Source organism: Gobio gobio, assembly GCF_949357685.1.
Source record: "Gobio gobio genome assembly, chromosome: 18".
NCBI classification, from domain to species: domain Eukaryota; kingdom Metazoa; phylum Chordata; class Actinopteri; order Cypriniformes; family Gobionidae; genus Gobio; species Gobio gobio.
This window is the reverse complement of record NC_137111.1, coordinates 22,734,449-22,756,983: the sequence shown is the minus strand read 5'-3', so window position 1 is coordinate 22,756,983 and position 22,535 is coordinate 22,734,449. Positions and strand designations below refer to the sequence as shown.

Genomic DNA, 22,535 nt, shown 5'->3' with positions numbered 1-22,535 from the left:
AATACCGACACCCCGACACAGGCTGTTGGACCCGCACTGTGAAATCCAATGCTCTGCTGCTCTCACACCATTCAATAACACTCTGTTGCTCAATTGGAATGCCCAAGCCAACATGCAGTATTGTCCGATGTTCCTGAGTGCTGAGCGTGTTTGTAGCATCTGTTTTCCCCATGCATCAGAGTCAGACATCTGATAGTCCAGTATCCTTGTTGGCTCTCACTACACGGGCTGCAGCAGTGAATTCCTTCTGAGGATCACATTCTTTCCTCTATCAGTCCAGAGGTGGAAGATTACTTTGGCCCATTTCAAAACCAAGGTCCTCAGGTTCAGAGGCCCTGTCTGGGTGTCGCATACAGTATCTGCAATATTTTTGGTGACGTTCATAGGCTTGATTACATTTTTTTTTTTTTTTTTTTAATTTTAAGCTGTGTGATTTTACGGTGCATGTGTTTGATGGGTTTCATGCAAGTGGTGAATGTGATTTGATGTTTTGGTATTGAAGAACAGAATGTCATGAAATAACGCCTCCATTTTAGATGCTCAGGATAAGGGGGTTGATAACTTTAAAATAGCTTTGCTGACCAGCTTTAAAGCTGCAAATAGGTCACAGATGGACAATCAGCCCAATAAAAATTCTACTTCCAAAAAGTTCCTATACCCTCTACTCATCCCCGCCTTTTGGGGTTTATAACAGGACACAGAAGAGATTTCTTGTAATGCATGAATGGGTCTAACAAACACTAGTGTGTTGGTCTTGTTTTTATTGTACAATTGTTTGCATGGAATTTGCATGGTGTTGTATCTAGTGTTGGTCACTTTCAAGTTTCTCTTCCATTTGCAGCTCAGTGGAAGGAGTTCTGAAGGCCTTAATCAAGAACTGCAGGCCGTAAGTACTTTCTAGCATATCTTCAGAGGTGTAAAGAGTACCTGAAAACCATACTTGAGTAAAAGTAGATCATCTTGCAGTGAAAATGATTCAATTACAAGTCACCAGTTCCAATATGATGAGTAAAAGTCTTACTGAATGTAGGCTTAAAGATGCACTAGTCCTCAACACCTAAGAGACATGCCAGTGAAAAACAAGAAACAGTTGATTTGTGAAGATAGCAATGTTTATTTTCTAAAATCAAAATAACACAATAAATCAGGGTTGACACAACAGCCTCTTTTACAGTCTCAGTTAAAGGATTAGTTCACTTTAAAATGAAAATCACCCCATGATTTAGTCACCCTCGAGACTTACTTCTTAAGTTAGGTTATTAAAGGCCTTCTGAAGCGAAGCTATGCGTTTGTGTAAGAAAAATATCCATATTTAATACATTATAAAGTAAAATATCTAGCTTCCTCCAGACCTCCTTCTGTATTTAACTTACGGAAAAAGCATAACTGGTGCGACGTATGACTAGGATGTTGCGTAAGTGTTTTTGAACTGCGAGAGGCGTTACACTTTTTTGTATGTTGAATACGGAAGGCGGTCTGGTGAAAGCTAGATACTTTACTTTATAAAGTTTTAAATATGGATATTTTTCTTACAAAAACCAATCGATTCGCTTCAGAAGGCCTTTATTTACTCCCCGGAGCTGCGTGGAGTACGTTTATGATGAATGGATGCACCTTTTTGAGCTAAAAATTTGTGAGCCTCGTTCACTGCCATTATAAAGCTTGGAAGCGTCAGGATATTTATTAATATATCTTAGATTGTGTTCAACAGAAAGAAGAATGTCATATACACATAGATGGCTTAAGGGTGAGTAAATCATGGGGTAACTTTCATTTTAAAGTCAACTAATCCTTTAAGCTCAAGCTCTCAAAAAGGGAATAAGGAAACCAATATCCTTCCAAAAGGTCTCTTCAGTGTAACGGATAAATAAAATAATGTTAAGTAAAATGAAATAGTCAAAGCCTGCTTGCAATGGATGTGCTGGTTTCTGCCTCATCACCGGCTGCAGACATGTCCTCATCTCCTATATGAAATGCCTGCGATTTAACAACTACCTGCTAATGCACTCACATTCATGTAAAGTAACATTGTTGACCAGTTTGGTTGAGTAAGGGCAAAACGCACAATAGTACCTACAATGCCCTTCTTTTGTAGCAGAAATAAACTGCTGCAAAAAAAGTTAGGTGGCAATCAAAATAGAGTACATATACCTATTCAAAATGTAGTCAAGTAGAGGGTAAAAGTCGCTAATATCTTTGATACTCAGTAAAACTACAAAGTAGCCAAAAAGATAGTTAAGTACAGTAACTAATTACATTTACTTAAATACATTACACCATTGCATATCTTGTTTCGTTATGCCAGACATATACTACCAATCAAACAAAATAAATCACAACATCACAACTATTTTCAACATTGATAATAATGTTTCTTGAGCACCTAATCAGCATAATATAATTATTTTTGAAGAAATAGTTCTGAAAAAAATTAGCTTAAATGTTTGAAATGAGCTTTGTAGATAAATGTGAAGTTTTGATCACTACTCCCATACCAAACTATTTCATAGTTTTCATGTCTTTAGTATATGACAAATAATAGTAATAAAGAGCGAGCAGGTGTGTCCAAACATTTGGCTTGTGGTGTACATAAATACTGTGCTCCCAATAGATCTTCAGTTTCACCCTAGTCATTTAATCCTGTTTAATGCTATTTTAATTTGGCTTTGTGAGAGTTTCCTGTCTGAAGTGTCCCAGGATCAGTGCAATCCGTTCCTTGGCAGGAGGTCAAAAAGGACATCATATCCTTCAACAGCAGACTATTAAAATTAGGATAAATAACTGAATGATCTTTTTTAATACATTGTAAGTGAAATAGAAAGAGACCAGCGTATGATTGCCTTGTTTCTACTTAAAAACAATGACACAACAGGGACTATGGAAGTTATCTAGGGTGAGGTGAGGCTGCATGTTCAGAGCTCTTCTCGGCTCATCTGGGATTACAGAAAAGGTTGTCATGAGGTTGTACAGATAATGTACTCTTTGCAGATTGCTCATGAATGGGCCAATAGAATATCGGTTTTGATCGATCAGGATTCTTGATGTGGCTTAGACTGGCAGACTGTAATCCTTTTACTAATGCACATTACTATCCAGTTAATAAGAGTTTACTTGTACTCCATATAGTTTACCATGACATTTAGGTTCTTTTAAATTCATATTTAAATCTGTAGAAAAAAAACCCCCAGCACATCACAAAGGTTTAGCATAACGCTAGAGGTCAGGCATCAGCAACAACAAAAAAATAATTCTCTGTCTATCTGTGTTTGTATGTGTGCAGTTATTTCCCAGAATCAGCAACACAGGAGATGCTGGATGAGTGGAAACCTCTGATGTGCCCTTTTGACGTGACCATGCAGAAGGCGATGGGATATTTTGAGCTCTTCCTGCCCACCACTCTCCCCCCAGAGCTGCACGATAAGGGCTTCAAGTGAGAATTGCCTGAACCTTATTATGACACACTTTGAGTCCTTGCACAGTCAGCCCTATTAGTCTGACTCAAATATAGAAATCAAGAGAAATCAAATACAGAAAAGATTTATTTAGCACACACAAATGTTTGTGGTTTGTAAGTCTATTGTGCACTGAAGCTACATTTATTTAATCACAAATACAGTAATGGTACTATTGTAAAATATTATTACTATTTAAAATAACTGTTTTCTATTTTAATATATTTTAAAATGTAATTTATTTCTATGATGGCAAAGCTGAATTTTTAACCATTTCCAGTATTAATTTATTTAAAGAAAATCATACTGACCCGAACTTTTAAATGGTGTTGTATATGTTGCAGAGTGGAGATGAATGAAACAGCCATTATGTGGAAATTTTATTTGAAAGTCATTGATACAAACTAGAATGTAAAAACTTAAAAGAAAACATAATTTGATCTTACTTGGTCGTATATTTATGTTAAAACATTAAAAAAAGAGGAAATAAAAGGTTGATAAATGAATGCTGTAGTCATAGAATTTAAATTAGCTTTGGAAAATACAGTATATTATGTAACCATCACACATCCAATACAAATAATATTTTTATCCAGAGTTAAAAATGCACCAAAATACCTTTGTGATGGAAAGTTCTGTGAATTATGTGTTTCTTTCTACAGACTTTGGTTTGATGAGTTGATAAGCCTGTGGGTGTCGGTGCAGAACCTTCCAAGCTGGGAAGTGGTATGATTGTCTCGCTATCGAATTTTAACATTGTGGATTTCTGTTCACAAACTCATTACTAATTCATTTCGTTAATGTAAAACCCGATTTCGTCTGTTCCAGAATCTCGTCAATCTTTTTGCACGGCTGGCAAATGACAACATTGGTTACATAGATTGGGACCCTTATATACCAAAGGTGAGATGGTCACCTTACTACCATCGTAGAAAGACATCGCTACAAAATTTTAGTCAGCAATAGGTTTCTTGTTTAAATGATTTTCCTGTACACGTTAAGCCATTAAATCCAGAGCTAGTTCAATGCTGCTGGTTATACAGTCTTTATTCTGTGTCTGTTTTCAGATCTTCACCAGGATCTTGAGGAGTCTTAATCTTCCTGTAGGATCCAGTCAGATGCTGGTTTCCAGATATCTGACGAATGCCTATGACATCAGTCATGTGGTCATCTGGATTTCTGCTTTACTGGTCAGTGTAAAATAAAGGCACCTTCCAATGAAAATATGCTATTTAAATACCATAAAGTTATGCTGTAATTGCTTTATATTTAATCATATGTTTTAGGGAGGGCCCAGCAAACAGACCCAGACCCAGCTCAGTGGCCTTTTCAACAGTATCACATCGTTTTTCCACCCTTCTAACCATGGCCGCTGGCTGGTGAGTTACTAGAGATTTCTGTTTCTGATATTTATGCTTAATTTCTGCTTTTATTATAAATAAATGTTATATCAAATTATAAATCATATATAAAGTACACTATATTGCCAAAAGTATTGGGACACCCCTCCAAGTCATTGAATGCAGGTGTTCCAATCACTTCCATGGCCACAGGTGTATAAAATAAAGCACCTAGGCATGCAGACTGCTTCTACAAACATTTGTGAAAGAATGGGTCGCTCTCAGGAGCTCAGAGAGTTTTTGGAAAGTATTTATTTTATTTATTGATGGGTTGAAATGTCCTCACTACTAAATATTCTACGGTCATCTGTTAGTGGTATTATAACAAAGTGGGTTTCCATGGCCGAGCAGCTGCATCCAAGCCTTACCAAGTGCAATGCAAAGCAGATGCAGTGGTGTAAAGCACGCCGCCACTGGACTCTAGAGCAGTGTAGACGTGTTCTCTGGAGTGACGAATCACGCTTCTCTGTCTGACAATCCAATGGATGAGTCTGGGTTTGGCAGTTGCCAGGATAACAGTACTTGCCTGACTGCATTGTGCCAAGTGTAAAGTTTGGTGGAGAGGGGATTATGGTGCGGGTTGTTTTCAGGGGTTGGGCTTGGCCCCTTAGTAACTCTTAATGCTTTAGCATACCAAGACATTTTGACAATTTCATGCTACCAACTTTGTGGGAACAGTTTGGGGATGGCCCCTTCCTTTTCCAACATGACTGCACACCAGTGCACAAAGCAAGGTCCATAAAAACATGGATGAGCGAGTTTGGTGTGGAGGAACTTAACTGGCCTGCACAGTCCTGACCTAAACCCGATAGAACACCTTTGGGATGAATTAGAGCAGAGACTGCGAGACAGGCCTTCTCATCCAACATCAGTGCCTGACCTCACAAATGCGCTTCTAGAATAATGGATACAAATTTCCATAAACACACTCCTAAACCTTGTGGAAAGCCTTCCCAGAAGACTTGAAGCTGTTATAGCTGCAAACGGTGGGCCAACTCCATATTAAACTTGAAAATAAGAATAAATAAATTAACTGGATTATCGACATTACCACATGATTATTTAAATAAAATATTTTTTGTTAAATTTCCATTGAAATCAAAGAAGAGCAAAATGAACAAGGTCTTCAGGTTGCTATCCAGATTTTAATAGTTTTCCCAGAATGCTTTAGAAGAGCCTGCAGCTGTGTCCGTTTCAAACACGCTGCTATCAACAATACATGCCATTCTTTTTCTAGAACCATCTCCTCATAGACGAGGACAGCTCATCTTTCCTGGGATGCGTGTTTGCTTTGTCTGAGGGAGGCATCTAGTTGTTACAGTAAAACCCGGGGAAAGCTTTGTCCTGTTATTGTTGCCATATTACTTTGTCTTCCCCTTTGAGCCTGCTGTTGATGAGATGTTCAGTCTGTAGAACCTCTGATTTGTTTTCAGAAGCTTACAGAAAGTGTTCTTCCTTTGATGCAAATGAATTGTGAGATTTGTGGTGGGCATCACAGGGTACAAAAACACTTTATGGCAGGAAGGAATGTGTCGAGGACCAACATGCTCACTTGTTGAAATGGGAATCTGAAGTTGAAGTTAATATCCGTCCCTTTGATCAAATGGCAGTTGCCCTTTTTTTGACAGTAAATGCTCAGTAGAACTAAAACAATGTTTTAAACCATCCACAAATCCATGTTTGCTTTATTTGTTTTAGGCTTCAGTGACACTTTGTCTCTTTAGAAAAATAAATCTCCTTATTACAGACCCATTACAGATGTGAGTGCTGGATGGGTCTTAAGTTTGTTCATTCAGTGTGTTTCCCAGTTGTAATAATATCATTATGGTCAGAGCTCCATTTCCAGACCATTTCCTTCCTCCTCCCCGTCACTGTAATAAAAAAAAAATAAAGTTCCATAATCAGTCCTCTTCAAAATCTTTTTTAGTTTTATTTTTTTTATTTATAATTACTTTCTTATTAATAAATAACTGTTTTATTTGTTTTGCTCCACACATCCACAGATGAAACTCATGAAGCTCCTTCAGCGTTTACCTGCCAGCGTTGTGAAACGTCTGCATCGAGAACGTTACCGGACGCCAACATGGCTGACCCCTGTTCCCGAAAGCCACCTTCTCAGTGAGCAGGACATCACAGACTTTGTTGAGAGCATGAAAGAACCCGTCCTGCTTGCCATGTTTAGCAAAACCGGCAGTCTGGATGCGGCCCAGGCCCTGCAAAACCTTGCCCTGCTCAGACCCGAGTTGGTCATTCCTCCAGTGCTGGAGAAGTAAGTGTGTGTTTATTTGTTTGTTTGTTTAAAGCACATGCTAATGTATTTTAAGTGAACAACTTGCAATAACATTACATTAAGACTACATAAATGATGATGAGCGAACGGTGTGCTTAGCATTCTCACAAAAGCTGAGAAAAGCTTTTTTTTCTAATTTAAGGACATATCCCGCCATGGAGACCCTCACTGAGCCTCACCAGCTGACCGCCACTTTAAGCTGTATGATCAGTGTGGCACGGAGCTTGGTGGCCGGGGGCCAGAGGTTTCCAGAGGGCCCCACACACATGCTGCCTCTCCTCATGAGGGCTCTGCCGGGGGTCGACCCCAATGACTTCAGCAAATGCATGGTGAGAGTTTGAAATAAGACAAAAACAACACTAAAAATTATTTTATAATAGTTTTTTTAATGATTATATTTCCCTGTCCTAAATAAGAGTTTGCGTTGTAGAACGTCTAGACATTCTTTTTGCTGGTCTTGTGGAAGTTTCTATGTTTTCAAATATATATATATTTTTTTTTTTCAGATTACATTCCAGTTATTAGCAACGTTTGTTACTCTTGTGCCATTGGTGGATTGCTCTGCTGCTGTTCAGACAAGAAATGACCTCACACAGGTCGGATATCCTCCTGTCTTTAGATTCTTTTTATGTGTCAGTTCATGTGCGGCTCAGTCTTTTCTTTGACTTTCTTTGTGCAGGTGGAAAAAGATTTGTGTTCAGCCTCTGCAGAGTTTGAGGATTTTGTTCTTCAATTTATTGATAGGTACAGAACTCAGAGTAACATATGAATACTGTACATGTGTTTTTTCTCTTTCTGTATCTTCATTCTCCCTCTCATGTTTGTGTATTTAGGTGTTTTGCACTGATTGACACCAGTACTCTGGAACAGACTCGGGAGGAGATAGAGACAGAGAAAATGACTCATCTAGAGAGTCTGTTGGAGCTGGGCCTGTCCTCCACATTCTACACTATCCTCACACAATGCTCCATGGAAATATTCCAGGTCATTACAAACACATATGTGGCGTTAAAGCTAGTCATAACATAAACTACCATTCAAAAGTGTGAGATCCGAATTTTTTTTTTTTTCAGGATTATTTAATGAATAGAACAGTCACAAAAGTGTTTATTTGAAACCGATTTGTATCCTCATAAATGTCCTTACTGTCACTTTTAATCAATTAATCTTGCAGACAGAAAAAATATTATAGACCCCAAACTTTTGAAACGAAGCATATTTCTATAGTGCTATGACTATGTGATGATACCTGAACATATTTCCTTCATTTTCACAGGTGGCTCTTGAAAAAGTCTTCAACTTCGCCACTACAAACATTTTTGAGACTCACGTTGCTGGACGGATGGTTGCAGACATGTGCCGAGCTGCAACCAAGGTCAGTGTCCTGAGCTCAACTCCCAGACATCCACAGCTGACTGCGTTTCTCAAAATGTTTGGCTGACCATTTCAAATGATTATTCTCCCTTTTTAGTGTCACCCGGCAGAGGCTCTGAAGCTCTTTTTGCCTCACTGCTGTAATGCCATATTACAAATCTCATCCAGTAAGTTCCACATGCACCTCATGTGTTAATGTCAGTATGTGGATTGCTACATGTGTTGTGAGTTTCCTGTTAACATACCATGCGTTCTCAGATGAAGAGGTATTAAATGAAGAGGAGCTGGATAAAGAACTGATGTGGAACCTCCAGCTGTTGTCTGAGGTCAGTCACTCGATTCTACAACTCCTAGATAACTATAAGTTAACTATGAGATATGACTTTATCTAGAAATATAGAAATATAAATTTGGAAATTAAAGAAACTTCAAAACTTTGGAGTCAGTAAGATTATTTAATGTTTTTTAACAGAAGTTTCTTATGCTCACCAAGGCTGAGTTTATCTGATCAAAAGTAAAGTAAAATCAGTAATATTGCGTAATATTATTAACATTTAAAATAACTGGTTCTGTTTTAACACTATTTAATTTTCCTGTGATGGCAAAGCTGAATTTTCAATTTCCAGTCTTCAGTGTCACATGATCCTTCAGAAATCATTCTAATATGCTGATTTGCTGCTCAAGAAACATTTCTTATTATTATCCGTCTTGAAAACAGTTGTGCTGCTTCATATTTTTGCAGAAATTATGAGGTCCAACTTAAGGTTGTGTATAGCCTAACTACTTTAAGAAATCAAACTCTAATTACAAATCTATATCTAGACATTTAGAGCTCTTGGGGTCAGATTTACTAACAGCTTGCACCAACGCAAACCTCTTTTGGCATTTAAAAACTACTGGCTGGATTTACTAAAGACATGCTGTGAAAAATTAGCGCTGAAAAGGCTGCCCTTATTGCATATGCATTTGTAGGAGTTTCCCTTTCAGACTCTAAATTTATGGGAGGAGAATATTTAAATGAATCATGCAAGGTGATATAATACGGTTGCACTTTGCAACGTAGTTGCGTCCATTATTTACCACCCAAGAAAAGCATGTCTTAAACCAGATGCTATTTGCGCTGCTCTTGTAGATTGCGTAGGTCATTATGCAAATGATCCGGCTGTGTCTGTGTTCTTTCATTTGTGTGTCGTCAGTAAATTACACACAGAACGTTCCACTCCCATCTGCACTTTTTTGGAATTGTGCTCTCACACTAATTTGCCCTGTTTAGTAAATCTGGCCCTTGAAATCAGAAAACTCTAGAATCTATAAGTGAAAATCTCTAACTAGAAACCTATAGCTATAAACATCTAGTTGGAGATGTATAAGATAATCACAGTCCTTGTCTTTGTCTGTAGGTGACCCGTGTGGATGGCGATCAACTGTTACTCTACAGGTCCCAGCTAGTGCAGATTCTTCAGTTGACTCTGCACCTGAAATGTAAGCAGGGCTACAGTCTGGCTTGTAAGCTGCTCTATCACATCCTGCGTTCCTCATCCCTCATCTATCCCAGAGAGTACTGCAGCGTGCCTGGCGGTGTCCAGCAGCACACTGACACATACCTACCAATCAAGGTCAGCCTCAAGTGGAAAATGAGACCACTAACCCTCTCATAGTGACACAGGCCTCAGCTCTGCTCAGAATAATATCTGAAATATGATTCTGTAATCCTGAAGAACCCACAGAGTCCATTTTAAAAATTGTTGACATACAATGAGAGGATAGATCATTTGGTATTTGTGGAAATCATACAGGCAACTGAAATCATTTTGTTCAGTAGACATCTATGACTTTGGTATCTCCTCTAGAGAATATATGCGTTAGATTACTGAGGTCTTTTTTCTCAGGAGAAATATCTGAGAAACAGCAGGAGATTTAAGAAAGTCTCCATTGCGATTAATCTATTTGACAGCACTTCATTATTTATATTTTAGGGTTAATGTTAGTAAATATTAATATTCTATAAAATATTATAACATTATTAATATTAGGTATAGGAATACAAAATTACAGTAGATGTCAATGGGACTAAATAATGTCTGAATATATATTTAACAATTCCAAACTGTGTAAATTACCATTCACAACAATAGTTAATGGGACGTCCCCACTAGGATATTACTGTGTTTGCTCCTGTGACAGGGCTTCACTTATATCCTATCAAATATCGCTGAAGAGAAGGAGATGAGATGATTGAGTAAATAAATGGATTAGTGGAGCTCCGTCACCCTCTCTAACATGCCTAAGCACCTTTTCTTAGACAGACAGAGGTTACTCTTCCTAACTGTCTGACATTTTAGTACGTGGTTCATTTAAACTTGACTTTGCCTCAGAATTCTCAGAAAATCAGAACTACTTTTACTCCCCTTGTTTTCAACATTTATGAGAACTAATCTATGAAACCATTTTTTTTTCCTTAAACCCTTATTATGCTACTTTTATATTTTGGAAGATCTCCTACGATAGGTTTACAGGCATCCAAGATCCAATAACACTAATTTTCTCATAATATGCATTGCAGCATCATCACTTCAGTGTTTGAAATGGTTCAGTAAAGGATTCAGTCTCTCTAAACCCCTCCTTTCAGAGAGCCTGCTCTGATTGGTCATATGGCCCAGTCTGTTGTGATTGTGTATGTGTCTCAAATGAAACAGCCATTATCATATCTGAATTTCAGCTCAGTTGAGCATTGTACATGTGTTCAAATCTAAACACTTCACATCTGTGTGTAGTCTGCATTGTGACGGGTTGATTTTTATTTGAAAACGTGTGTGTGTGTGTGTGTGTGTGTGTGTGTGTGTGTGTGTGTGTGTGTGTGTGTGTGTGTGTGTGTGTGTGTGTGTGTGTGTGTGTGTGTGTGTGTGTGTGTGTGTGTGTGTGTGTGTGTGTGTGTGTGTGTGTGTGTGTGTGTGTGTGTGTGTGTGTGTGTGTGTGTGTGTGTGTGTGTGTGTGTGTGTGTGTGTGTGTGTGTGTGTGTGTGTGTGTGTGTGTGTGTGTGTGTGTGTGTGTGTGTGTGTGTGTGTGTGTGTGTGTGTGTGTGTGTGTGTGTTCTGCATTGGGGATGTTCTATAGTCTCATGCCTTCGTGTGTGTGTGTGTGTGTGTGTGTTCTTGTTCTGCCAAATTTAGCTCTTAGCTCTCATTTAACTCTCATACCATTCATTCCTATGGGGGTCAAATTGACCCACGAGGGAAGGATTTGTTACTATTTTTATTACAACCACAAACTTCTCGAATCCAGTAAAAAAATTGTGTGTATTACAAGTTTAAGTGCGACAAAAGTCTAAGGTCTTGCACCACTCTGATGATCATTCGATTTTAAAAAATGAAAGGCCTCAGCTACAACTATAGTGTTTGAGGGCGGGTTAAAGTAGATGTTGTTCATGGGCAGCCAACTAAGACCATAGGCTGGCATTATACAAATATGTTACGTACCTAGGTTCATGCAGAACGTAAGACTGGAATTACTGATGACTCATTTCAGGCAGTTCAGAAAGGGTGACAATAACTCCATTTATCATACACTTTTATCTTTTTACACTCACAAAGGGGTATATTACAGACCTTATGAAAGGTAACATCCGAAAAAGCATAATAGGGGCAGTTTAAAGAAATGTGGCTCAAGATAAGATGACTTTAAACACATTATAAACCATTATCATCATAATTTCCTTAATTTAACAAAACATTGGTCACTATTTAAAAACTTCAAAAATGTCATGTCATGGGAAGCTGATATTCCATTAGTTGTCTCTGTCTCCTCTCTGGATCAGGACTGGGGTCGGCCTGGAGACGTGTGGAACCTGAACATCCAGTGGCACATGCCCAGCACAGAAGAGAGAGAGTTTGTTTTCTACTTGCTGGATCTGCTGTTAAAGCCAGAACTCCAGCGTCTGCAGAAACACACACAGGGAGAACAGGACATGAGCAGGTCAGCCACATGATACAGTGGCATGATCTCTGTGTTTGAATTCATAAAAAATATTAATTATTTTTGTTTTGTGTACCCATCTGTAAGTTCCTATTTATCAACACCAAACCAGAAATGTATTCCTTGCAATTATTTAATCCTTGACAGTTCTCAAATTTTTATTTTAAGTTTTATTTTATAGGAGCAAAAATCGAAATGTTTTTAAAAACCTTCTGGAACCTGTGGTAGATCACGTGACACTGATTTAGAAAAGTCAGAGACAATTATTCAAGAATGATCTAAGCTTAGAGATATTTTTGTTTCTTTCATAGATGGACAGGTTTTATTTTAATACATTGATCCACGAAAGTACATTTTAAGAAACTGATCCGAGAAAGAATGATTTTCTGTACTAATTTGTGTATTATGTCTCTTTAGGGATGATGTTCTGCAGAGTCTGTCCATTGTTCACAACTGTCTTCTGGGAGCAAGTCCCCTTCTGCCCCCAGTGCATGGAGAACCCGTTCCGGATATGTGAGTAACACACACAATGTACACTACCGTTTAAAAGTATGGGGTCAGTAAGAATTTTTTTTTTTTAAAGAAATTAATACTTTTATTCATTATGGATGCATTAAATTGATCAAAAGTGACAGTAAAGACATTTATAATGTTACAAAAGATTATTTCAAATAAATGCTGTTCTTTCTATTCATCAAAGAATCCTGTGAAAAAAAATGTATCATGGTTTCCACAAAAATATGAAGCAGCACAACTGTTTTTAACTGATAATAATAAGTAATGTTTATTTAGCATCAAATCAGCATATTATAATAATTTCTGAAGGATCATGTGACACTGAAGACTGGAGTAATGATGCTGAAAATTCTGATTTAATATATTTTAAAATATAATAAAATAGAAAGCAGCTATTTTTATTTGTAGTAATCCACAATATTACAATTTTTACTGTATTTTTTAAACATAAAACAACTCTGATTTTAGCATTGCATGGATTGTGCAACTATACGATGCTCTGTTATACTTCTTTTAAGCATATTAATTTTGTAATATTTTAACTTTTTAATGCTTCTCATTTAGGATCAACAGTATGGTTAAGCTATACGAGACAAACGTCTACACTGGAGTAGACTATGGTAAGTGGGCATTTCCTTGTGTTTAAAATCAGTGCTAGAGCTATATTGATTAATAAATGAATTGCTTGGCAGTGAATTATTATTGATTATTGATGATTGATTGGCAGACCTGTCTAGAGAGAACTACAGAGAGGACATCTGTAAGACGATTAGACCTTTACTACGTAAGTTACTTCAACATACTAAGATACTAGTTCAATACCCAAACTTTAAAATGTAATACAGAAGAGCATGTTTCCAAACCTCTTAACATCTATAGAGGAATGTAGTAAATTATAGTTCTTGCATTTTGAGTGAAATGATAGCTGTTTTTATTATGTACCTTTCAAGACTTTCTTAACTCTTATGTTTATCTATACAGACTACACACTGGAGCACTCAGAAGACGACATCAAATCCCTCTTCTCCCTTATAAAGGTGAAACACAACACTGTCAGGTTTTCTCTAACATTTGTGTGTGTATGCATGTGATATTATTTTATTGGTAATAAGCACTGGTGTGACTGACGCATGGTGTTCTCTCTAGATCATCAATGACCTGCTCCACTTTAAAGGCTCACACAAACATGAGTTCGACTCCCGCTGGAAGAGTTTCAGTCTGATTAAGAGGTCTATGGAGAACAAGGTGAGATGCATTTAATGTCCATCTTCTCTATATTTGAGATGTAGTTGACTGACACCCTCTTTCTTCTTTTCTCCAGCTTCACGGCAGTAAACAACACATTAGAGCCCTACTCATAGATCGAGTCATGCTGCAACATGAGGTAACTCATAATAATTTATAATAAATCTTATAATATATTTTATAGAGAATTTGGGTGAATCTTAGGAAACCTGTCAAGAAAATCGCTAGCTAATTTTTTCAATAAAATAACTTTTATTTCAATAACTTTTTTGTATGTTTTATATAACTTCCAATCAAAAGTTTGAAGGTTGGTAAGATTTTTTTTTTTTTAATTTGAAAAGTTTTTTCATGCCACCAAATTAAAAAAAATACAGTAATATTGTGAATATTACTACTAAATAACTCTTTCAATATATTGTAAAATGTAATTAATTCCTGTGACGTCAAAGCAGAATTTTTAGGCATAATTACTGTCACATGATCTTTCAGAAATCATTCTAATATGCTGATTTACTGCTCAAGAAACATTTCTTACTATTATTATTGCGTTGCTTAATATTTTGTGGAAACATTTTTTTTTAGGATTCTTTGATGAATAGAAGGTTCAAAAGAACAGCATTTATTTTAAATAGAAATCTTTTGTAACATGTCTTTACTGTCACTTTTGATCATTTTAGTGCATCCTTGCTAAATATAATTTATTTAAAAAAATTCTACAACAAAAAAATCTTTAGATTTTGGGGTAAAATGCATGACCTGAACAGGTTGATGTTTTATAATATGAATTACATTTTTGGGTACCTTCCATTACATAAAAATGTATCTCAAAGACTCTGAACCATGCTCTGTTCTGATTTCAGTAATTTTAAGTGTATTTATGCCTCTTTGTGTTTCAGTTAAGAAATCTGACCATAGATGGGTGTAGCTACAGGTGTGTTCATCAGGATCTGATGAATGACCTCCTCAGACTGTCAACCAGCAGGTACAGTCAGGTAAGACAACACCATACACACAAACACACATACTTATGCATTCCCATTCAAACGCAATGAATGCAAAATTAATCTCCTCTCTCTTACCTCAGGTGAGGAGTAAAGCTCAGAATGTGCTGTTCACAGCATTGGGAACCTACAACTTCTGCTGCAGAGACATCATCCCTGCGGTGCTGGAGTACCTGAACCCAGACCGCACTGACGTCACCCAGCAGCAATTCAAAGTATGTCTCGCACCGTTCACAATGTTTACACTGTTGATATTCTACCGCTATGGGAAATTGGATAGGATCATACTTGATCTGTCTTTATTACTCTTCTCCAGGGTGCCTTGTACTGTCTGTTTGGGAACCACTCTGGGATCTCTCTTGCTACCCTGCAGTACTGGGACTGCATCGCTCTGACATGGCCTGCCATCGTTCGTTCTGGCATGAGCCCATCCATGTCTCTAGAGAAGCCTTCAATCGTGCGGCTCTTCGATGATTTGGCTGACAAGATCCACCGCCAGTATGAGACCATTGGTGTTGACTTTTCTGTGAGTTCAGCAAATAGTAGCCTAAATTAATTTTTCAATATTTTCTTGTGACATATGTATCTTTACACTTTTCTGTTTTGTTTTGTTTTGTTTTCAGATCCCGGAGAGTTGTGTGATGGTTGCTCTAAAAATTATGAAATCCAGTAACCCAGAACCGACCCCACGTGCCGCTTCTGAACAGGAGGAACTGGAGGGGAAAATGAGGCTGGAACAGAAAAACAAAGACTCAGTTCAGTGAGTAAATGCATAAAAACTGCATACAAATATGCTTTACGAGTTTATAGCTGGTTAAGCGGTGGATATACAAAAAATAAAAATAATTCTCTCTATTTTATCAATCCTAACAGGAAGTATGAAAAGCTAGTAGTGGATCTTTTGGACTGCCTTTACGACCGAAACATGTACGTCTACTCATTGTCTGGTTAGAATGGACAACACAGTTTTACAGGGTTTACAGGAACAGTTATGCTTGGCTAAAATATTGTAGTATTCTTTATTTTATTGTCATTGGTCTTTTTGTAAATTCAATGGTCCTATGCTTATTTATTTTGCAGGCCCTGGAAGTTTGAGCAGATAGCTATCGGCTTCCTCTCTCTGATGCTGAGAGATGACCACCCCTTGCCTTCCTCTGCAGTCCTCTTTTTTGTCAAGAGCCTGAACCACGACTCTCTCTTAGTTCGCAATGTGCGTTTGTGTGTGCATTCTGTCACAATTATATCTGTGAAAGGAGAACAAATCAAAAACATGTTTCTTCTTGTTTTGTGCTATGCATTTCTCAGGGTGCAATATCAGCAGTGAGTGGAATTCTAAAGCAGCTCAAGAGACCTCACAAGAAAGTGGCAGTGAATCCCTACGACATTTCTGAACTCAAAACCTCTCTTCAGTCATGTGAGTACACTGACCGTACAGTATATAGTCTTACTAAATGGACACTTATCATAGAATATATCTGAGATTTATGACTTTTTTATATTTCTTTATGTAGGTGATGGTAAAGCTCCAGGCTCTCTGTTGGTGGGAGACAGGCCTGATAACCAGTGGCTGCAGTATGACAGCAGCAGGTTGCCACGCTCCCAGCAGGACTGGGATGAACGCTGCTTCATTGAGAAAACACACTGGGGTTATTCCACATGGCCACGGTACACACACAGTGCTTAAAGGAAGAGTCCACCCAAACATGGAAAAGATCTGTTTGCTGTTATTTTTTTCTTCTGTGGAACACACGAGGACATTTTGACTTGTTACACAGATCTTTCCCATACAACAGTTCATAGTGGCTGTCAAGCTCCAAAAATACACCATAAAAGTCTATATGACTCATTCACCATATTTCACATCTTCCGAAGCCATACAATAGCTTTGTGTGAGGAACATAAAGAAAATTTAAAGTTATTTACTAATAATTTTTCCCTCTGAAAAGTTCTGAAAAAGGCCTGAAACTATTCTGAAGTCAAAGGATGTCCATTTTCATTATAAGATTTTCAATACTATTTTACACTACAGTTCAAAAGTTTGGAATGTTTTTGATAGAGTCCCTTATGCTCACCAAGGCTGCATTTATTTGATAAAATATATACAGTAAAAACAATATTCTAAAATATAATTACAATTAAAATAAATTTGTCTATTTTAATATACTTTATTTCTCTGATGGTGAAGCCAGATTTTTAGCAGCCATTACTCCAGTCTTCAGTCACATAATCCTTTTTTTCAGGACTCTTTGGTGAATAGAAAGTTTAAAAAAAAAAAAAAAAAAAATATATTTTAAATAAATATATTTTGTAAATAAATAAAATATCTCATGATAGATATCTTTACTGTCACTTTTGATAAATGTTTTCCTTTTCATCCAAAACTGAATAAAAGTTTTACATTTCTTTAAAATAAAAAATCTTACTTACCCCAAATTTGGTTGTGTATATTTAGCATATGTGTATATTTTTGTATATTTTATTTTGTCTACCATCAACACAAAATGTGTTTTATGTAATATTTATTTATTTTCTTCTTCTTTTAGGAAGCTGATGCTCTATGCCCCTCATGAGGAACAGCCCAAACAGGGCAAAACAAGAGAAGAGCTGAATGAGGTATACTCAATTAAAACTTTTTTTTCTTTTTTTTTCTTTCAACGTGTCTTTTTTGTTTAGGTTTGTTTATTCCCGTTTTCTGTGTTGTAGAGTGAACAGATCATATATGATCATTTCTCAGACCGGCTGTTCATAGATCAGTTCATCCACTATTTGTCTCTGGAGGACAGGAAGGGGAATGACAAATTCAGCCCACGGCGATTTTGCCTCTTTAAGGTGAGAGTATTTAAATGCACATCTACAGTCCGTTTTTTCAAACCCAATGAAACGTAGACTGTAGAAGTCTATGAGCCAGGTTTTCAGGCTTGTTCAAACCAATTTGGTTCTATATCTGAGTGCCATCCAAACAATCAGCATTCTCTAAATTAAAAATGATTGATTGCTTGCATTATAAAAATGTCTTGTGTTGTAAAAGGGCCTTTTCCGGAACTTTGATGATGCCTTCCTGCCCTTGCTGAAGCCTCATATGGAGCGTCTGGTCGCGGATTCCCATGAAAGCACCCAGCGCTGTGTGGCAGAGATCATCTCTGGACTCATCAGGGGCTCCAAACACTGGAGCTATAGCAAGGTACTTGCACACATGCACATATTATAGGTGCATTTGAACAAATTAAGAGTCCTCAATATCAGTATTGTTACACACCTGAACACTTGGGTCTCTGTTTGGGCTCTGGCTGTTCTGACAGTGAAAACACCTTTGCTTGAGTCTGTATATGTGTGTTTATGTGTTACAGGTGGAAAAACTGTGGGCTCTGCTATGTCCACTCATCCGTAAAGCTCTTTCCAATATAACCATAGAGACGTATGCGGACTGGGGCACCTGCATTGCCACTGCCTGTGTAAGGACATTTTTGTCTCTCTTTAGACCATGCACTTGTCTTTTAGTAGGATGTATGATTATCTGTATGCTTCGTATCAATGGGTTTTGGGGAAAATATTTGCAAAAACATACTATATATTATATATACTATATATTTCAAATTGTGGAGAGTGTTGGGTAAGTTAATGTAAAAAACTGAATTAATTACTAGCTACTAATTTTTCAACAGTGTCTTCAACAGTGTCATTAGATTACTGTACTAATTACTCTCTCTAAAAAAGTATTTCATTACTTATTATTAATTACTTTCTAAATCCCATATCAACCTCGACCAGTTGAGCAATACAAGGATAGACATGAAACTGAAATAAATAATATAAAATTGCATAAATTATTTTTGAACTGACCAAAGTATTGAAAGTGAGAAGGTTACATTAAAACATACATTACAGAAATTACAGAAAAAATTTAAAGTAATCCTTTAATTTAATACATTTTCTTTTGAAAAAGTACAGTAATTAATTACTTAGTAATGCATTACACCCAACACTGATTGTGGATTAAATTTAATCTCATATTTTAGTGTAAATTAAGCTAATAACCAGAAAATCTGTGGGTTTAAACTATCATTCAAAAGTTTTATTTGTATTTTTTTTTTTTATTCTTTTTTCAACAGGGATGCATTAAATAGACATCTTTTGTAACATTATAAAAATATTTACTGTCATTTTCAATTATAAATAAATGCTGCACTTTTGAACTTTCTATTTATATAATAATCCTGAAAAAATGTATTCTGAGCAGAATTTTTCTTTTTTTTTAATTCCAACATTAATAATACTAAGAAATATTTATTGAGCAGCAAATCAGCATATTCAAATAATTTCTGAAGGATCATGTGGCACTGAAGACTGGAGTTATGATGCTGAAAATGTATCTTTGCCATCAATAAATAATAAATAATAAAGGAATAAATAATATTTTAAAATGTACATTAAATTAGAAAACTGTTATTTAAAATGTAAAATATTTCATAATATTACTGTTTTGTTGTATTTAATAAATAAAATAAAATAAATAAATGCAACCTTGGTTAGTATAAGACTTCTTTCAAAAACATTAAACGGATAATTCGCCCAAAAAGGAACATTCTGTCATAATTTACCCTCAAGTTGTTCCAAACCTGCATGAATTTCTTTCTTTTGCTGAACACAAAGGAAGATATTTGGAAGAATGTTTGTAACCAAGCAGATCTAACATAGTATTTTTTCCCACTATGGTAGTCAATGGCTGTCGAGATCTGCTTGGTTACAAACATTCTTCCAAATATCTTCCTTTGTGTTCAGCAAAAGGAAGAAATTCATACAGGTTTGGAACAACTTGAGGGTAAATGATTTTCATTTTTGGGTGAACTAACCCTTTAATTAGTCTTACCTTCCCAAAACTTTTAAACGCTAGTTTATGCTTTCGATTTTTCCCAACTGAATTATCCCTTTTGTACGTATGTGTGTGTTGTACAGGAGAGCCGAGACCCACGAAAGCTCCACTGGCTGTTTGAGTTGCTGATGGAATCACCGGTCACAGGAAAAGGAGGCTCACTTTTGGACGCCTGGTATGACATCACAGCCACACACTTCATCTTCCGAAGGCTGAATGCTATGGTTTGCTATGGATATGACTTCATTACTGTCTAAGTTTGTAATTTAACCAGATGCAATGCCATCTGTCTTTCAGCCGTCTGTATGTGCTGCAGGGAGGTCTTGCTCAGCAGGAGTGGAGAGTCCCAGAGCTGCTTCACAGGTTACTACAGTACCTAGAGCCCAAGCTCACTCAGGTCTACAAGAACGTGCGCGAACGCATCGGCAGGTATGTGCTTCAACACAAAAATCACGTCAACATTATACATGCTCACGTTTAGTCTTTTCAGAGCTAATGTTCATGTTTTGAATTAAACCCCACCGTATTATAGCAACACATTTAGCTGTCACTCTGAAATCCACTCATTGTTTCTCTCTTCTGCTCCTATCTCTCAGTGTGCTCACCTACATCTTCATGATCGACGTGAACCTGCCACACACTCAGCCCACCACGTCCCCGCGCATCGGAGACTTCACGGAGCGTGTGCTGGCCAGACTCAAGCCTTTAACAGAGGGCGAGGAGGAGATCCAAAACCACATAGTGGAGGGAAACACGGAGGGAGATCAAGATGAGAGGACACAGGCCATCAGATTACTCAAAACTGGTGTGTATTTTGTTTATCTTTCAGTTTGTGTTTGAACGAGGAGTGCTTTGTTACCCCAAACCGCTCTGGAACACGTGTTTTTTGTTTGTTTTAGTGTTGAAGTGGTTGATGACCAGCACTGGACGCTCCTTCTCTTCTGCTGTCCCGGAACAGCTGCGTCTCCTCCCTCTCCTCTTCAAAGTGAGTCCCAATTTTGTCTGTGATATAGTTCAGTGTCTTCAAGTCTTGTGTTTTTAAGCCTGTCTCTCTCTCTAGATTGCTCCGGTGGAGAATGACGACAGCTATGATGAGATGAAGAGAGACGCAAAGACATGTCTGTCTCTCATGTCCCAGGGGCTGCTGTACTCAGAGCAGATCCCACAAGTCCTCAATGCACTGGAAGAGGTGACTGTCAGTGCCCATAAGGCGCACACACTCACACTGAACACAGCACATATGTGTGCATGTGAGGGTTTAATGTGTGATTTGACCAGCAGATGGCACTGTTTGTTACAGATCTCAAGGAGCAGCTCGTGGCACGCACGTTACACCGTTCTCACCTACCTGCAGATTATGGTGTTCTACAATCTTTTCACTTTCCTCAGTGATGCCAAGGCTGTCAGTGACGTGAGAGCTCTGGTACTACGTCTGCTAGAGGATGAACAGCTGGAGGTGTGTAAATACATTTGCACACTGATATACACACATACATTACAGTTTGTTTCTCTCTTTCTGAGGACCAGGTGCATCTCTGGCTCCTTATTTCTGGTGAGGTACAGTCAATCATTTTCAAAATACAAAATTGCTTATGAATTTCATACTGAATATTCTGAATTATTGGTCTTCTACAGTCAACATCGTGTAAATCAGTGGATGAACTTTATCAACAGGACTTTATCTATGACAGCTAATCAGCAGAGAATTAGAAAAAAAACACTGATTAACCAATGGAGAAATGCACAACAATTGGCAGACTTTCACGTCAAGAGCTGTTGATGAATGTTGGCACGTTTTGGCATTTAATTTTTATGAATTTATTATTTTCAAAGTTTCTCTTATATGATGCATTGCATTTTAAGCATGTTAGCATGCGCACAAATTAAAGCTGAATGAATAATCATTAAAAGATGATGATGATCTCGATTCAAATACCCATGTGATGTTATTCCTAAATGATTGTATTAAACCTTTGACAAGGATGATCACAGTGAACATTCAAACCTGTGTTCTTGCTGCTGCTGAACCAGAGAGCAGTTGTCATGTATAGGTATAGGTATAAAGCTTCACAACCACATAAATAATGATAATCACATAAATACTGGGATTAAAGCTTATAGTTCGGATATAAACACTGATGTCTACGGTAGTGTTCAAAATGGAGTAAATCAGCTTTTGAAAGTAACTTGACGCTTCAAATAATTAATTTGTTTATTATTATAATTTAAATGTGTTGTTTTTAATTCTATTTTAGTTTCTATAACCTAACCCTACATGTACTTTTAAACGTACTCTTTAATTTTTCCCCCCTATTCTTTACAGTTTTAGTAGTGTTGACCTTTTAAAAAGTCCTTAAGAGTCTTGTGGTACACTACCGTTCAAAGGTTCTGTGTTTTTGATGAATACACTCATTT

General features: G+C 37.2%; 1 protein-coding gene across 4 annotated transcripts in view; it reads left to right on the top strand.

Annotated features, from left to right (window-relative positions):
* psme4a (proteasome activator subunit 4a) overlaps positions 1–22,535 on the top strand; it is a 32,827-nt gene that overhangs the window by 4,093 nt on the left and 6,199 nt on the right. For all 4 annotated transcript variants that reach the window (XM_079842817.1, XM_079842819.1, XM_079842816.1 and 1 more), the window contains 40 exons: positions 842–886; positions 3,281–3,430; positions 4,115–4,178; positions 4,281–4,355; positions 4,520–4,642; positions 4,739–4,831; positions 6,856–7,121; positions 7,285–7,471; positions 7,649–7,738; positions 7,822–7,886; positions 7,976–8,126; positions 8,419–8,517; positions 8,614–8,683; positions 8,775–8,842; positions 9,917–10,132; positions 12,331–12,488; positions 12,906–13,001; positions 13,569–13,624; positions 13,732–13,788; positions 13,986–14,041; positions 14,151–14,249; positions 14,326–14,388; positions 15,146–15,241; positions 15,334–15,465; positions 15,567–15,776; positions 15,874–16,010; positions 16,124–16,177; positions 16,331–16,460; positions 16,556–16,664; positions 16,762–16,915; positions 17,794–17,863; positions 17,954–18,079; positions 18,279–18,431; positions 18,598–18,702; positions 20,204–20,295; positions 20,418–20,549; positions 20,717–20,925; positions 21,020–21,105; positions 21,181–21,309; positions 21,421–21,576. In XM_079842817.1, the coding sequence (XP_079698943.1) occupies positions 842–886; positions 3,281–3,430; positions 4,115–4,178; positions 4,281–4,355; positions 4,520–4,642; positions 4,739–4,831; positions 6,856–7,121; positions 7,285–7,471; positions 7,649–7,738; positions 7,822–7,886; positions 7,976–8,126; positions 8,419–8,517; positions 8,614–8,683; positions 8,775–8,842; positions 9,917–10,132; positions 12,331–12,488; positions 12,906–13,001; positions 13,569–13,624; positions 13,732–13,788; positions 13,986–14,041; positions 14,151–14,249; positions 14,326–14,388; positions 15,146–15,241; positions 15,334–15,465; positions 15,567–15,776; positions 15,874–16,010; positions 16,124–16,177; positions 16,331–16,460; positions 16,556–16,664; positions 16,762–16,915; positions 17,794–17,863; positions 17,954–18,079; positions 18,279–18,431; positions 18,598–18,702; positions 20,204–20,295; positions 20,418–20,549; positions 20,717–20,925; positions 21,020–21,105; positions 21,181–21,309; positions 21,421–21,576 (4,627 nt within the window). The remainder of the gene's footprint in view (positions 1–841; positions 887–3,280; positions 3,431–4,114; positions 4,179–4,280; positions 4,356–4,519; positions 4,643–4,738; positions 4,832–6,855; positions 7,122–7,284; positions 7,472–7,648; positions 7,739–7,821; positions 7,887–7,975; positions 8,127–8,418; positions 8,518–8,613; positions 8,684–8,774; positions 8,843–9,916; positions 10,133–12,330; positions 12,489–12,905; positions 13,002–13,568; positions 13,625–13,731; positions 13,789–13,985; positions 14,042–14,150; positions 14,250–14,325; positions 14,389–15,145; positions 15,242–15,333; positions 15,466–15,566; positions 15,777–15,873; positions 16,011–16,123; positions 16,178–16,330; positions 16,461–16,555; positions 16,665–16,761; positions 16,916–17,793; positions 17,864–17,953; positions 18,080–18,278; positions 18,432–18,597; positions 18,703–20,203; positions 20,296–20,417; positions 20,550–20,716; positions 20,926–21,019; positions 21,106–21,180; positions 21,310–21,420; positions 21,577–22,535) is intronic.